Source organism: Canis lupus, chromosome 23 (genome assembly GCF_048164855.1).
Source record: "Canis lupus baileyi chromosome 23, mCanLup2.hap1, whole genome shotgun sequence".
Lineage (NCBI taxonomy): Eukaryota > Metazoa > Chordata > Mammalia > Carnivora > Canidae > Canis > Canis lupus.
Window position 1 is genome coordinate 6,496,443 of NC_132860.1, and position 18,033 is coordinate 6,514,475.

Sequence of the window (18,033 nt, forward strand, 5' to 3'; positions counted from 1 at the left end):
CTTATGAGTTGGTTTTATGGTTAAAAGTACTTGGTACACAAGACAAGCACTCAATAAATGTTACTCCCTTGGTACATAAGTAGGGTCCACTGACCAGCAGCTCTGGCCTCAGTGGGGAGCTGAATAAAAATACAAATTATTGACTCCCTCCCAAAACTTATTCATCCGAAATCTCCATTTAAACAAGCTCTCCAGGTGATGAGTATGCACTTCAATGCTGGTGAAGCACTGTACTAACCGATGCTGCGTATTATAATAAACATCAGTTACGATTCCTCTGCTTTGTTAAAAACATTCAAATGTGCTCTGCAAATGTTTCAGATAATAGTTGGTGATGATGATGATGAACAGAAGGAAAATAATTCATGCTTTGGATTAGGCCTTAATGAGTATCATGGGCTCCTGCCTAGGATTAATAAGGTACAAAAGATGCTTCCCAAAAAGTGAAGGGCTAGTCACAAACTGCTCCCTATATCATGTCATCCCTGGTAAGACTCCTGTAGAAACTTTTGAGTTTCAAGGTAAGAGGCAATTTAGGGGCCTTAAAACTGATCTTGGGGAGGCTAACGAGAAGTAAAGGCAAAGAAGCTCACCAGCTCATGAATGATGAGTGTGTGTGTATCCAGATTTCTCAGAACCACCAGTCACATTTAGAATAGGCTATAATAGACATATATTCAGGTAAACAAGAATAATTCGCTTATATTCTCATCAGTTATAGAGGATATATAGAATAAAATGTAGTTAATTGCTTATGCCACTAAGTTGGGAAATGTCCTGGAACAAGTAGTGCCCTTCCTTTCTCCAGACCCAATCTTATGTTAAATTAATAGATAAAGCCACAAATACTCAGAACAGCAATAAGAGGCAAGAATCTTTTCTAATTTGATTTATATTTATGTTTTATTTTTCCTCCTGCTTGAAATAATCATATGAACTTCTAAAATTGTTCAAACAGAGCATAACTTCCTATAACACAGGGGCATGATCCCTGGAGGTAAAAGGAGCAGAATTCAAATTCCAGCTGGGCCCTTGAGAAGTGGACATGGGGAAAGTTATTTAATTCTCTGGGTTCCAGCATTCTCATTTATGAAATGATGATTGTTGGAGGAATAGATACGATAATGTGTGTGCTACTTGGTAACCACTATTGAGCACATAGCTACTATTATTGAATATTGTGCAGCAAAAATTTGATTCTGGAAAAGCTGGAAAGCCATCCACTTCCCTCATTCAACTCTGCCTCCATTGAGTCTTGATATGATTATCATTCCAGGGAGACATTTAGCCCTCAATCAGATTCTATATTGTTTTCTCTTACATTTGCTTTGGCATATGGCAAATGGCTAAATTTGGGAAGAATATCTGAGTTCAAAAGTAAAAAAGTGAATCGAGATGCCAATCAATCAACTTTAAGAACAAGTGTTAAAAAAACGAAAGTCTAAAATAAATTATCCCTGGTAAAGAAACTGAATATGAATAACCCAAGTGCTGACTGGGTATCTTGAAATTGCTGTCCCATACTAATAAAAGTAGCATAGCTTTTTTTCCACAGAAATACTCTAAGAGTCCTCAATACAAACAAGAAATGACTTATCAAACACTGGAAGGTAGGCAGAGATTTTTTTTCTGATATATCAGGTGACTTTAAAGTATAAAATAGAAAACACTGCTTACAACTCTACACATAATCCTTAAGTTTCGGCAGCAATACCAAACTAATACTGCAGCTAGATCAGTGCTTGATCAATGTTCAATAAAACAGAGGATTTTGTAAAAACTGCTCATCAGAGTCATGCATCAACAGAAGACAGTGCCACACAGCAAACACGAACACAGAAAATAAAAACAAAGAACAAATCACACACATTTGCATGCTAGCACAGCAGAGAGCAAACCCTTTTCTTGCTGAGTAGATTCTTTCTCTGAGAAATAGATGAAGAATAGTCACTGGCTTCCAAATCCTACAATCATCCAATAACATCATGATATTGACACAATTAGAGCAAATAAAAATTATGCATTTTTAAAGTATTTCCCTCCCATCCCTTTTTCTTCCCCATCTCCCAGCTCACCACAACACATACAAAATAAGCAACGTAAATAAGCTCGGGGAGAAATAATTATATTTGACAAATTTCTAAATTAGTACACTAACGTAAATTACAAATAATCCGCGACAAAAGAATATCACTAATTGAAGGAAAGAGTTTCTTACTTAAATTGTCTTAGAAAGATTCATATAAGAGCATCAACTTTAGGATTCATTACTCAGAATTTTTTAAGATTGAGAATCAATCATAGAGTTTTGGTCTTAAATGATAAAAAATGAGCCAAATCAAAATATTCAGCATTGTGTTAGAATAGGCTATTAAAGCATTTAACCTTGGAAAAATATACATTTACTATCAGGAGGAATATTGATACATTCTATTAACTTTTATACCTCTATCAAACTGAAAACAGAAATACTTTCACACCTGGAGTCTTCTAAATATTTTTTTCTTCACCATTAAAAGTAAAGTTCACTTCTTTAACAATAATTTTTGGGGAAGCATTTTGCCTTTAGGCTGATAAACCACATACTATTATATTCAAGGAAACATTCATGTTCATCTCTTTAACCTAAAGCATATCCTAAACATTTTTAAGGAATCCAGTGAAACCAATTACAAAATATGAAAAAAAAATCTCCATTAGTCACTGACTGATAATCAGCCTGGTTTGAACAGTGGGGGTTGTGGCTGAGCAGGACGTGTAGACCTGAAATGTTAAGCATGTTCCACAGAGCACACAAAGGGCCATGTCATCTGTTCTTACAGTGGCATCAAAGTCTATAATCACTGGAAATGTCAGTTTAACCTCAGTAGTGCAAAATAGCCATTATAACTCTCACTATGTAAAATCTTATGTCAACAAATAACTATCTTCTATGCAAATTGGTTCGAATTATATCTTAGTATAAATAAAATTAATTGTTCGTGCTTCACATTACATGCCACACCTGTTTTGCTCTCCAAATTTTGTTAATAATGGAAAAAGAAAATGATACAATTTATGGAGTAATTACTATTTATCTTTCCTTCAAATTCTGAATATATTTTACTGTTACTTACTAGATATAAATTTGTGGCCTCATGTTCATAGTATAATGTAAGTTTTCTATATTATTTATTTATTTATTTAATTTATTTTTAGTTTTCTATATCCTTAAGTAGTCTAAAGAATATTATTTTTGGTTGGTATCCACGGATGACTCTAGTTTAAGATTCCACTAAACGTCATCGATTCCATTCATTTCCATTTGTTTTACTATTATAAAAAACATTTCAGTGGACATTCTGGTGCCTGCCTCTACTTATTTCCTTTGAATAAACTTTTGGAAGTACACCAGTTTGACAAAAGAACATAAACACTTGTGAGTCTTTGATACATGTCAAATTGCCCTCTAAGGAAGGCATACCAATTTCTAGTTTTCTTCAGCAATGTATAGAAGATCCTATTTTCCTAAGTACTGAACAAAAAATGTTTAATTTTCTTAATCTCCATTAATTTTTATAGCTTTTATTTTCATTACTTTACTGCTAAAATGTCCAACATTTTCATATCTTTATTAGTTATTTCTAAATCTTCTATGACAAGGCTGTTCATGACCCTTATGCATTTTTCTATTTACTCATTTTGGAAACACTATTCAGGATATAGTGAATTTACGATCTGAGACTTGACATTTCACAGAGGAAAAATTATCAAGAATTTCATAGAAGATAAACTACGGGTTATACTCTGTGTGAGACTGTATTGTGTGGCCTCAGAAGTTATCTGCCAAGAATCAAAAAAGGTAAGAAACATGAGAGAAGCATATGGAATAGGGTGCGATCCATACTCCCCAGTTCATCCCTGGCATACCTTCCCCACCACTGAGATTTCTTGTCATTAGCTGTTGGGGAGAGAGGACAGATTGAGTGAGTTGTGAATCAAGATCCCCTTGCAAATAACTGTACAAAAAAGCACTGCAACAGAGGGGACCATATCAGTTGCCACAAAGATAAGAATGCTTTATGCAGGCAAAGACCTTTGAACAGCTAAAGACAGAAGCCTCTTGATACACACTCGGTACAGTGATCTACTTTATCATTCACTCAAACAGATTTTTCCCCTTCATCAGGGCATCTTTTCATTTTATTTGCTGTTCAAAACACTGGGACACAAAGGATGCACTTCATCTTGTGTGCTACTGAAATGAAATCTTGAGGTAGGAAAAAAGAAAAACCCTTGTCCTAAATTCCCTTTCAAAAGTGAAGTGTGAAAAGACATCAAGCAGAGTACACAGTGTTATTGTTGCAAGAAAGTCAATTCTGCAATACAGAGTCCAAGGCCATCAGCAGTGACTCAATCACTTCCTTACCTACAGTGAATAATAAGAAAAATCCAAGAAGAAAGGGTTCCACTTGGGGAAATGGAATTTCTCGTTGTCCTTCCTCTTGATTATCATTAGCATCTATGGGCACAGCTGTTTCCTTTCTCTGAATAATCCTAAAGTCAATGCTATAATATTGGCTCCCTTCTTCTCTCTCTACAGGGCCTATTACACCTCACCTCGTCTCCTACTCTGAGCAGCAGAAATCTCAAATCTGTCTTTTCACTGAGCAGCAAACCAGAAAGCCTATCTGCTTTAGTTTGGTGCTGAGTGGATTAAAAATTACTTGAAAACTTGGTCTCCTTAAACCTTCTTGGATATATAAATACATCTTAATTGCAAGTTATAAGCTAAGTTATAATATAGACGATAATTAAAATGAAAGATGTTTAAACAAAATACTCAGTAGCAAAAAAAAAATACTCAGTAGCTATCATGTATAAATTATCTTGGACTTTCTTTTTATAAAGTCAGGGTTTTTTTTTTTTTTTTTTTCCAAACAGAGTGAAGAACTAGGCCATTTCAAAGTTCATCCTGACATAATTTTATATGCCGCAAAGTATGTATTTATATACCGGGGCCATTATTATACAGTTGCTTTAGGCTTTATTGTTTCAAGATAAAATGTATTACTTATCTGAAGGAGGTTTTAAAAATCCATCCAAGCCTCTTGGTTTCCAGCTGAAAGTTTTATAGGTTCAACTAACAAAAGAACTCAGAGGCAGTGAGAAAATTGAGATAAGATCCTATTCCCACTGACAGCTTCTAGTCACCCACCTTGGCCTATGGTGGGTGCTTCGTATTTTTGCCTTTTTCAAAATTTTATGTAAATTGTAGTTAGTTACTACCTAATGTAATATCGGCTTCAGGAGTAGAATTTAGTGATTCATTACTTACCTATAACCTCCAGTGCTCAACACAAGTGCCTCCCTTAATGCCCATCACCCACTTTGCCCATTCCCCACCAACCTCCCCTCCAGCGACTCTCAGTTTGTTCTCTGTGGTTAGAAGTCTCTAATGACTTTTTTTCCCCCATGTTCCCCTACATTCATCTGTTTTGTTTCTTAAAGATGCTTCTTAAATGAAAACCTGTTCAATAAACACATTCATGAACAATAGAGCAGTTTCCCAGGGGCATCTGGGTGGCTCAGTGGTTGAGCATGATCTGGGGTCCTGGGATCGAGTTCTGCTCCCTGCATGGAGCCTGCTTCTCCCTCTGCCTGTGTCTCTGCCTGCCTCCTTCTGTGTCTCTCATGAATAAATAAATAAAATCTTAAAAAAAAAAAAAAAAAAAAACAGAGCAGTTTTCCCATTTGGCAGTTCTTTAAGCAATGCAGGGGCACTTTAGAATTCTAAATCATGATGTTGTTTGCCCACGTAAGAAAAGTATACTCCTAGTGACTAAGATCTGAATTATTTATTACTCATTCATTTGATCTTTCAGAGGTTTTTATTTTTTGTTTTTGTTTTTTTTTTTTTGCAAATAATTCCATCATACTCCCTCCCTATAATTCTTCACTCATTAGTTTCCTATAAACCTGAAAGTTAAAATTTATTTGTAAAATTGCCATCAGATTGAAATAGGGCTACATCCCTCCACACACATCTTCCACTAAGTTTGGTTAATTTTAATGTGAGAAAATAGTAAGAGCAGTCAAAGTCCCTTTTCTATAGCAATCATTTCAGGAGCACACTGCGTACATAGTAGGCTACTGTGCAATTATTCTAGTTTATTTTTTCTATCAGGTATAAAGTGTTCTCCTAATCTAAATCCATATCATCTTCTCTGTTGAGAGAATTCTCAGAAATTGTATACCCATTCTCTCTGAAGGATCCTCAGTTTACTTCCACGCTAATATTTGGTATGATGTGATTTGGTGAACTGATTTTTTAAAGCCTCAGGCAAAACAACCCAGGCTCCCCTCCTTTTCCCACAGAGGTCTCCTTTCTCCACTCAGTTCTATTTCATTAGAATGGGACTTTAATTCCAATACTCTCCATATGGGAGCCGTCCTGGTCAGAGCTGATACAGGAGGGCTGGACATTTAACAGTAGCCTAACAAGGAATGTCGAAACACTGTTGAACAATGTACGTTTTCCCCCAAGGAAATACAAAAGCTTGTTTTATGGTCTGGAAATGGCTTTGCCAAAATTCAATCATAAGGTAAAATAAGACAAGAACCCCACAATTATCTGGGCAGGTTTAGATGCTAAGGTATCTATCTTTTGTTTCACCATCTTCAATTATCCCAATCTCCTGCTTGCGTACCTGATTTTTAGCTCACTAAAAATAGATCAATGAGTAGACTTCCATTTCAACAAACATAGACTTTATAGGAAATGGCGTTTCATCCTTCTGTAGAGGTAAGACAATAGTGCCTTTATGTCTGGAGCATATACAGCTCCCCTTCAAGTCCAGCTCGAGCCTAATGGTAAAATATAAGCCTACATTTTCTGAATATCCCCAATTTTGCATTGTGTATACTTGATTTCAGCTTAGAAAGACTTGTGCTACTTATATTCCTACCCTTTCATGCACAAAGTGACCAATAGTAAAAGGGCATGCATTTTTCTACCTTCAAAGATTAAGTTTACAACCAACCCGTAAATTTACAACAAACTGAATTTTTCAAAGTTAACAATCTACGAAATGACATCACACAAAAAAATTTTGATAGTTATACTGACAAAGATACATAATAATTTCATCAGCTAAAATTCTGAAGGAAATACATACCCAAACCTTCCGATTCAAATAGACATGTTTCATCTACCCCTAAATCTCGGCACCAGGATAAGAAATTTGCTGTATTGTCTCGGGCAAAAAAGGAGCCTGAGGGTGCAGTGGCTTTGCATGGAATCTTCTTCAAGGGTAGATTCTGAAAAACAAAGAAAGCTCACTCTGATGGAATGTCTAGCAAAGTCATCACAGTGACACATTAAATATACATTTATGTTCTCAACAAAATGTTTGGAATGACCTCATGTCAATAAATAGGTCAATGGAGAAATATAGAAAAAGAAGTGAAATGCACATGAAACTTACTGGTCATTAAGAAACTATAAAAGAGGGCAGCCAGGTGGCTCAGCGGTTTAGCATCGCCTTCAGCCCAGGGTGTGATCCTGGAGACCCGGGATCGAGTCCCACATCAGGCTCCCTGCATGGAGCCTGCTTCTCCCTCTGCCTGTGACTCTGCCTCTCTCTCTCTATGTTTCTCATGAATAAATAAATAAAATCTTAAAAAAAAAAAACTATAAAAGAAGGCGATTGGTTTGGTCAATTGGTTAAGCATCTGCGTTTGGCTCAGATCAGGCTCCCTACTCCACAGGGAGTCTGCTTCTCCCTCTGCCTCACCCCCTACTCATTCGCTCTTTCTCTCTCAAATAAATAAATAAAATCTTAAAAAAAAACTATAAAAGATCTGTGTAGGTAAACAAATCCTTGCCTTTTTTACTATCTAGTAATAAATACATGTTAAGTTCCTTCCCCAGCTCATATTGCCTCTTTTCTCGCTTTTCTATTTTTGTTTTGTTTTTTGGTCTTACGTTTCATCCAAATATTCCACCATAATTTTTAAAAAATTATTTATAAATGTATTTTCCATTTGTGAAAGAAGAATGAAGCACGACTATATGAATTTACACAATATGTAACACACAAGCCTGCATTTTTATGTGCATACATACATAGACATATCAATATGTTATATTATTAATGATTTACATTATAAAATGTAATTCTGTTGGATTCCTGCTATCTGACCTTGAAATATATTGACATTCTGCATCATTTTTCTCCTGGGATAAGAAAATGCTTAAGGGGAACCTGGATGGTTCAGTTGGTTAAGCATCTGCCTTCGGCTCAGGTCATGACCCCAGAGTCTTGGGATCAAGCCCTGCATTGGGCTTCCTGCTCAGTGGGGAGCCTGCTTCTCCCTTTGCTCCTCCTCCTGCACATGCTCTCGCTCTCTCTCTATATATATAATAAATAAATAAATCATTTTTTAAAAAAGAAAATACTTAAGGGAGGGTGTGAACCTGGACAGACTTTTTTATTAAGAGTCTGTCACAAATTTTAGCCAAGAAATATCAACTGGCACCATACCAATTTTTATAAAGAGTTGTATGGTCTTTTTTTTTTAACAGAACGGTAACCAGTTTCCATGGCATTCCAGGAAGGCACAGAATGCAATTCTCTGTGATGTGAAAGACTGAGCAACAGATTTGGATGATGTGGGTTACATAGGGCTTCACCTCAAAGAGAGGAAAGATAAAGGGAGAAGCACCTAATGACTTAAGTTCGTAAAATGTTTCCTCCATTCACTGAGAACCAACAAACAAAAGCAAAATGTTGTTGATTGTTGAACTCATTCGCAAGAATGGTTATAGAAAATGAGATAGTGGCCTTAGAGGATTGGTGAAGTCCTGCTAACATCATACTATTACTAGAGTTCTTCATGTCCAACAATTTTATGGCCACATAACTAAAACATTCAATTACTATATCACTTAATGTCTGTGTCTGTCCAGTCTCAAAGGTCTATTTCTTTCTTGTGGACTGAATCTAATTTAGAGGAGACATAATCAAGATTTTTGCATGAATACACAAATATTTGTATAGCCATATATTTTAGGCATGACTGATTTACAAATCATATATAAGGTTACTTGTGTAGTAATGCCTCCTTAACCATTTTAGTTAAGTAATTGTTTTCAAAATGATTTTTTACATAAGTTGTAAAAATCATCAGAAATAGCATAAGATCTCCGTTATAAAATATTCACAAACATCAGTCAGTATTTATTAAAATTAAAAAATATATATCCTTAAATCTAGCAATTCACTTCTAAGAATATATCCCAAAGACATCATAGCATTAGTGCTTAAAATAAAATATATGTATGTATTTTATATATATATTTATACATATATATATTTGTTAAAACAATGACTGAACAAAAAATATAGAAATAAGAATATGTCAAAAGAGGGCTGATGGAATAATATATAGTATACATACAATGGAATTCTATGCAATCTTTTAAAAAGAGTAAGATAGGGGATCCCTGGGTGGCGCAGCGGTTTGGCGCCTGCCTTTGGCCCAGGGCGCGATCCTGGAGACCCGGGATCAAATCCCATGTCGGGCTCCCAGTGCATGGAGCCTGCTTCTCCCTCAGCCTGTGTCTCTGCCTCTCTCTCTCTCTCTCTGTGACTATCATAAATAAATAAAAATTTTAAAAAATAAAATAAAATAAAAATTGTTTAAAAAAAATAAAAAATAAAAAGAATAAGATAAATGGATATATGTTGAATCATATAGATGTTCAGCATGTACCTGTAGGCAGAAACAAAAAATTTGCAAACAGATATGTATATCACAATTTCATTTTGTGGTCATATGTATATGTGTACATACACACACACACACACACACACACACACTATATGTCCACTTTTCAATTTGACCTAAGGAAGTACTACTAAGTTTTGAGTGTTGCCTAGGTGTTTGAGAAGCCTAAAGTCATCAAGATGAAATCTAACATCAAAAAATTGGAAGCCAAGTAACTTGTGCAGAAGGAATACACAGAAAACTTGGGGTGGTTTAGTTAGAGTATAATTAGAGGAGGGTGTGCATAGGTAGATTTTTCTGGTTTTCAGAAATTGAATTGTAATTTTTTTGATGTGCTATTTCAATTTTTAGTAGCAAATGTGTATGTAGAGGATCTTATTAAAATTGAGACTTATTTGAATAAAAAAATATGTGTATATATACACACTATATATGTGTGTGTGTATACATATATATGTGATATATAAGATTAAGTTGCATATAAATATATTTATAAATATGAATATTGTACTCATTTTTATAATATTAGTTTCAGGAAAATTTGCAAGAAGGACATGCACCAAATTGATACTAATTACCTTGGAGGAAGGTGATTGATGCATAGTTTCATTTACCTCGTTACATAATTCCAAAATAAGTAGGAGGATTTTAAATGACTTTTAAATCTTATCAGTATTTTCAGATTAAATAATTAAAATTGGTAAACTGTGTCAAACAAAACATAAGAGAGGATTTGCTGGAAACAAAAATCTCTACACGATGACTATAAAGCTTTTTTATGATATGACTAAAGCCAAGGTCATCTCTAAGAAAAGAACATAAATAGATTAAAATACAGAGCCATGTTAAGATTTACCACCTCTATCCCTGAGTGGGGAAAGAAAGAAACATGTAAAGCCACTTAAAGCCCAGAAATGAGTTTGCATATAGGAAGTATAACCTAGAATTATGAACTCTCTGACACTGCTAAGGGCACCTAAGGACATAAGGCTCATGGCTTGTGTAGCAGAAAGGAATACAATATCCATATTGCACTCAAGAAGCTAGAGATTGATGTGACACTTAATCTATCAAGGGACACATTTTGAGAGAATACCCACAAGCAACAAGCCCTCAAAAATCATTCAGTCTACTATTTAAAAACTTACAAGGACAAGCACCGAGCATAGAAGTGAAAATGGCATTCTTCCCTTAAGAGCTTGTGATCTGCACAAAGTTATTTACATAACACACATCTGAGGATAAGTATTTAAAATTCATTCCTATTCAAAGACACGGAGGTTATTTTAGGACAAATAAAACAAAAGCTGGCTATTGATAGTTCATAATTTAGGGACTCCCAATGCAGAGGAATTCAATAGCAACAGCAATTGAACAAAGTGGTAGTTAAGTGATTTATGGGATATCTGTTTCTGTTCTGGAGGTCAGATTTAGTGCTTCCATGTCCCCTGAAGACTTAGGACACTGTAAATAGTGTGAATGGAAGCTTCCAGTCCTCAACCAGATGAAATGTTTTATTTGGTAAAATTGTTACAAGTCATCCTCATTATTTCAGATGACTAATGAACTGAGCCCCTCCCCCCCCACCCCTCACAGTACCTATAAAGCTCGTTACACATAGCCAGAAATAAGGATCTCTGTGCTTGGCAAAGAGCAGTAGCATGCTTGTAGGATCTAATATTCCTCCTGGTTGAACACCAATCACAAATCAAAGGGCTTTCCAGGGTTATGGTGCCATTTATAATTAAGAGCCTAAGGGCAAAAGTTTGACTTCATTTGAATTCAAGAACAAATGAATGATTTGTTCATTGATGATTCAATAATATCAGCACTCAATACCTTTAGAACTTAAATGTATTTTTGACATCTTTTACACAAAAGTCTTTATAAAGTTCTCAAAATCCTGGCAAGTGTATCTCTTCCAGGTCTGTGATCTTTTTTTTTTTTTTAAATTTGTTAATTTCTCCAGGTTCTCATGAAAATCCTGGGGGGGAAGCCAGCTCTGGATCTCTTCGGTATCAACAAATGCAATAAAAACCAATAGATTGAGTGACAACTATTTTCTTGCTGATTTCCTTGCCAAGGGAATCCTGAGGATGAGTTTTAGAATACAGAACTGCCCTAAAACTCATGGATGTGTATACCTGAAAAGCTGAGAACTAACTACAGATATGGAGAGGAATACTTCTGATCTAAAGATATGGAGATTCGAAAGGGAACCTCCCCCACATGGCTCATCTGATATACCTTCCATATTACTTTTCCCTTCACTGCTCACCTCTTCAAATAACTCCTACAGCAATAGACCATCTTCAGTTATTTACCTATGTAATTTTTTCCAGACAGCGCTGTTACATATTATGTCCTCAAAACCTGACTGATGACTGCATGCATGAACAGTAAGACTTGACCCCTCAAACTAGATTGTAATCAATATGGAGCAGGAGTAAACACTGTATTAGAGTTTTTACATTCCAATGGGACACATTTACAGGGCCTTCAAAATTCACTAAATTCATAACATAACTTCTACATTAAATGAATTCCACAAATTAAGATATGTATAACTGAAAAATTTAAGTGACACCTCTGAACTATTTTTGAAAGTTAATGAATATAGAATGATGAGTAGAGAATAATTGCCATGCTGAACTGAGATTGGGTAAAAATTTAGGCTCACTTACTGGCAGGAGTCACACTACTGTTGCCCAGCCTCCAGGGTGTGGGATTCAATTTTTTGCATTAGCAAAATGAGAAGTGACTACTAGTAAACCATCACACAGGTGCACATTAATTTCTCTATTATCAAGAATCTAATGTTTACCTTATTTCTGTCAGGGGGACTAACTCGGAATATGTACTCATGGCCCCCAATATACTTATAGACTGGATGATTAACATACAAAAAATGGTTTGAATTCCAAAAGTGCCTTCCCTTTCCTTTCAGGCAATAAGCAAGTTAGGTTGCAAAAAGAATTTAAATTTAGTTCCAAAGGCTTTTAATTTAATCCATTATCTGCTGGGGTTTTGGAGTCCAATTCCTGAGTTCAGACTCAGCTAACTCACCTTCTTAGGATGATACTTTGGGAAAATTACTTAGTGTTTCTGTATGTCACTCTCCTATTCAATGTACACAGAAAACAATGCATCTCATCAGCTATGTGTGTGTGAATGTGAATTAAATAATATAACTCAAGTACAGAATTAAATGTTCCATGCAGATGACTTATTACCCCTGTGATCAATGCATGTAAAAATATGCCAAATTACCTATGATTTCCTTCTTTCATATCTTCTTGCAAATATTTCTTTTTGTTGTTGTTGTTGTTTCTGTTATGGGTACTAGGACTCAGGAAAAGACTGACAAACAATTTCCTTCTATCTTCACCCAAAAACTTGAACCTCACCTTTTGAATAGTTTTCCCATAGAACTTTCTGTGCTGGTGGCAATGTTTTGTATCCCCACTAGTAACTACTAGTGACATGGGGCTGTTGAACACTGGAACTGTGGTTGTAAATTTTACTTCACTTTAATCTATGTGAAATGATGAATGTAGTTCAACCTATTGTGGGATTCCTTTCACAATTTATGCAAATCAAACCATCATGCCATATGCCTTAAACATATACAGTAATGTATGTCAAGTATTTCTCACTAATACTGGGAAAAGACCCATTTAAACTTAAATAGCCATATGTGGCTTGTGGTTATCCTGTTAGCACATGCATAATCGGGAAAGGAAAGCCAGTATTTGGGGTTTGAGAGTCCAATATTTGACCACTGGACTAGTTTCCCTTGAACTGATACCATTCCCATGTCTTTTAACTACCCTCAAATCCAATAATTCCCCTGGATATAGCTACTGAGACACAAAACTATGTTGGTCACTTACAAAGAGTTTACTTCTATGCTGCAGAGTGCAACCTCTATGTCCTAGTTAAGGTTGTGAGCGTTACAGCTTCAAAAGGGCAGTAGTGATTATTTATAGTACTTATAGATCTATTTATAATTCTTATAATAGCCTACAGCTAGAGAACCAGGATCTTATTTACCGTTTTACTGCCATTGCACCAAATACAGAGTTTCATCTATTAGCAGTACTGACTTTTTTTTTCCTGAATCATATGATGGGTGGGAAAGGAGGGAATTAACACCGTGAGTGTAAACCATGCCTTAGGCACACAAAACTTACTTTCATACAGATTATCCTATTTAATTCTCAAAAAAATTGATGCCCTGAATTAGGTAGGTAATAGTTTCTCTATTTTTTCCAAGATGAAAAAATTGAGCTCATACATATTTAAAGTCAAATCATTCAATCCCTTATGCCCATAGACTTCTAACCGTTCTCTGACAGCTCACCGACGCCGGGAAGTTAATATATTTCAGCAGTTGATTTATTCCCCCTTTTTTTGGCCAGGTGACATTAAAATAAAGAATATGTACTCTCTTTCCCCTATTCAAACTACAAAGAAAATTGAGAGAATGCCCTCTCCACTTCTCTACATGCAACGAACTGAACATTTAATACTAGTAGTTTAAATAATCCATTCTTCACAAAAGTTTGAGGCAAGCTACTCCCTTTGATTGCATCGAGTAGACGTTTTAGATATAAAACAGAAGAGATACATTAAAGAAGATGTGGAAATTGCCAAGAACTAATATCTTTCTTTTTCCAAAGGGCATATAGAATGTACTGTTCAAATATGCAGGCAATAAAGTCACTCTTTCCATGATGGAAAGAATGTTTCCACTTGCATTGTCTTGCTGCTTTTAGTTCCCATATATATTTTACTGGGGAAAATCTCTCAATAAAATTATTTGAACATTCACGGTATCAAGGTATCTAAAAATAACTACCAAGTGGCTTTAGAAAGAATGAAAATGTATTCCTTAAGATCAAAATCATTAAAACAAAAAATAGGGCGAAAACACTTTCTGGTGCCACCAACCTCTGCAGGGGATTTTGCTATAGGGCCTCATGCCTCAGACAGGGTGAGCTGTGATTTAGTACAGTAGCAGATGAACTCACTTGATTGGATCCAAACTAGACCTCTCCTCTCCTTTCCTTCTCCAGATATATTCCACTCTAGAGAGAACAGGTCTTATAGCAAAATTTAGTGTGATCTTCATGTTCTGACGCCCTACAAATATTCACATAAATTTTAAAACTATGAAAAAAAAAAGTTTCTCATATCAGAATTCTGGTATACCCAGCCAAATCATGAGGAAATCACTTAAATAACAAAGACAGAAAAATATGTTAAGAATTTGAATTATCTGAAATTATCTGTCGGGATCCCTGGGTGGCGCAGCGGTTTGGTGCCTGCCTTTGGCCCAGGGCACGATCCTGGAGACCCGGGATCGAATCCCACATCGGGCTCCCGGTGTATGGAGCCTGCTTCTCCCTCTGCCTGTATCTCTGCCTCTCTCTCTCTCTGTGACTATCATAAATAAATAAAAATTAAAAAAAAAATTATCTGTCATTATGTAAATGATGCTAGTAATGAAATTCAAGCTTAGTGCTCAAACGTGAGGCTTAAAGGATGAGATCGATGATGAAAAGTTAAGATAAAAATGAGTTAAAAACTTACATCCACATGAAAACCTCACCTGGCTATTCACAGCACACTTTATTATTTAAAGCATTTATTTATTTAAACATGCTTAATTCATAATTGCCAAAACTTGGAAGCAAGCAAGATGCCCTTCAATAGGTGAACTGTCATACATCCAGACAATGGAATATTATTCAGCACTAAAAAGAAATGAGCTACGAAGCTATAAAAGACATGTTAGAACCTCCAATGTATATTACTAAATGAAAGAAGCCAATCTGAAAAGGCTCTATATTGCATGAGTCCAACTACATGACATTCTAGAAAAGGTAAAATTATAGAGACAGTCAGATAATTAAAGGTTAGGGAAAAGGGAGAGATGCATAGGAGATTCATCATGAGATTCACCACAAAGAATTTTCGGGGCCGTGACACTATTGTAAGATACTATCATGGTGGACATACATCATCACACATTGGTGAAAACCCATAGAATGCACAGCCCCAAGAGCGAATCCTAATGTAACCGTAGACTTCAAGTGATAATGGTGTCAAAGTAGGCGTAGTATTTGTAACCAAGCTACCATTCTCTTGCATTTCCTGCTCAATTGTGCTATGAATTTAAAACTGCTCTAAAAATTAAAGTATATAAAAGCGTTATTATTATGTTATTGATAGTTGTTTACAAGTATCGAATGCTTCACAAGGAGAGAAAAACATGGTGTTAAACAAAAATGCATTCTTTCCATTTTTATGTGCATTGTGCCTAATTTTACATATACACCCATATGGCAATCATTATATAAATGCTACACTACTATGGGAAGCTTCTGTTCTCCCAACTAAGTATTCACATATGACTGGACAGAGACTAGCTTCTTAAAAATTTCAGAAGTCTAGTCCTACACATTAAAATTCGGTTAACTGGTATGGCTAGTAATTTTAAATAGAAATAATTTAATCGGATTCACTTCAGCCCATCTGTATTAAATCACAACCCCACATCAGCTGTGACACTTAGCACCGGGAGACTGAAATAGAAAAAAGATAAGGCCAAGTTTCCTTTCTGGAAACCCGCAGTGTCCTACTTTGAAATCAATGTTTCATATGGTAAGAAATACAATCGAAGCTTAAGTATTTACGTGGTAGTTAAAATTTAACTCTGTGGGAAATGTCAAGGTGTGCATTCAACTTTGGGGAGGGGCAGATCTCACCTCATCCCAGGAAGGCCTTACAAAGGAGCAGCAATGTGCAAAATTGAAGGATATCAAATGCTTAACAGGCATAGAGATGAAGGGCAGTACATTCCATGAGGAGAAAGCTCTGACGCGACCTGGAGAAGCATGGGTGTTCTAGATGAGCGGGGAAATGCATGTAGAAGAGAAAAATGAAACCTGAAATGTCAACTGGGCCAGAATCACAAAGGGTATTTTATACCTAACAGGAATTACCAATACTATAATCCCAACCAGGATTGTTATAAAGTCAAAGGCTCAGAAGTGGCCACACAGATCAAATAAAGGAATGAAGTGCTAGCTCCAGGGGACTGTAAGGAGTGGTGGGGACTGTGCAAAACTGAAGAGCTCATGCCATGTCCAGGAGGGGCAGCCATATCTATTTAATTCTAAGTTGTTACCATAAATACTGTCTCAATGTTGTCAGACCTTTCATTTTTTTTATATGAATTTGGAAATCCAGATATTTTAATGTGAAAACTTCTGGATGCTGAATAACTGAATAGATAGACAGATGCATGTGGTTGCCTGCTTAAAATCTCAGTGTTCCCACTGGGGAGTAATGAAAAGATTTTGACGTTTTAAACGAAGAAGGAATCCAATGATATGTGTCCTTTGGAAAAATAATTATATGTCATTTATTGTTAAGGGTGAATGGAAGGAATGAGGAAAAAATTTTCAGTAATTCTATGAAAGTTAAAAAAAAAAAAGGTCTTTTTGTTCTGCTACACGCATCTTCAGAGCTGGAGTATCAGGACTGCATGAGTAAGGCTTCCATGGGAAGAAGAGAGGCTTACTCTGTGAACATGGAAGATTTCTCAGAGAAAGGGCTGTGGGATACCAGGCACAGCAGTCCCTCAGATTCTCAACAAAGTTAACAGTAATTGTTAACTATGAATTAATTACAGTGGCTTAAATGAAATTATGATAGTTTTAAAGACATTAGTGAGAATACATGTTTTGGGTCCCTTATTTTTTTTTTTTCCTACGTCCCTTCTAAAATTAAGATATTACATTAAGGAAACCAGCAAGAAAACTCTTTTAAAATGTGCCTTGAATTTTTCCTTCCCAGCAAACATTTTGTGCATGTCAAGACATCACGATTTATAATCATTGGCAGCAAATTCTGAGTTCACGTAGTCACTGATTCCAATATTTTAATTAAAACTACTTTTTGGTAGGCATCTGTAGAATAGTCAACAAAGAAAAAGCATTATTAGGAGTCCTAAGATTGTTTTCTGAATGGATTCCAGGAAACCCAACTTATTTTAGTGGCTAACGTACTTCCAAACACCTTTTGAGCAAAGATTCTCTCTCTCTCTCCCTCCCTCTGTCTCTCTGTCTCTCTGTCTCTCTCTCTCTCTCTCTCTCGTTTTGCTTTGCCTCATTGCACTGCAGACTTGGGGCACGCTGTACGTGTTCATCAACAGAGATATCTCTCTGGACTCTCAGTAAATTTGAAAGATAA

General features: G+C 35.8%; 1 protein-coding gene across 13 annotated transcripts in view; it reads right to left on the minus strand.

The window, feature by feature from the left end:
* GAS2 (growth arrest specific 2) overlaps positions 1-18,033 on the minus strand; it is a 150,657-nt gene that overhangs the window by 72,122 nt on the left and 60,502 nt on the right. For all 13 annotated transcript variants that reach the window (XM_072793759.1, XM_072793758.1, XM_072793757.1 and 10 more), the window contains one exon: positions 7,158-7,299. In XM_072793759.1, coding sequence (XP_072649860.1) covers positions 7,158-7,299 — 142 coding nt within the window. The remainder of the gene's footprint in view (positions 1-7,157; positions 7,300-18,033) is intronic.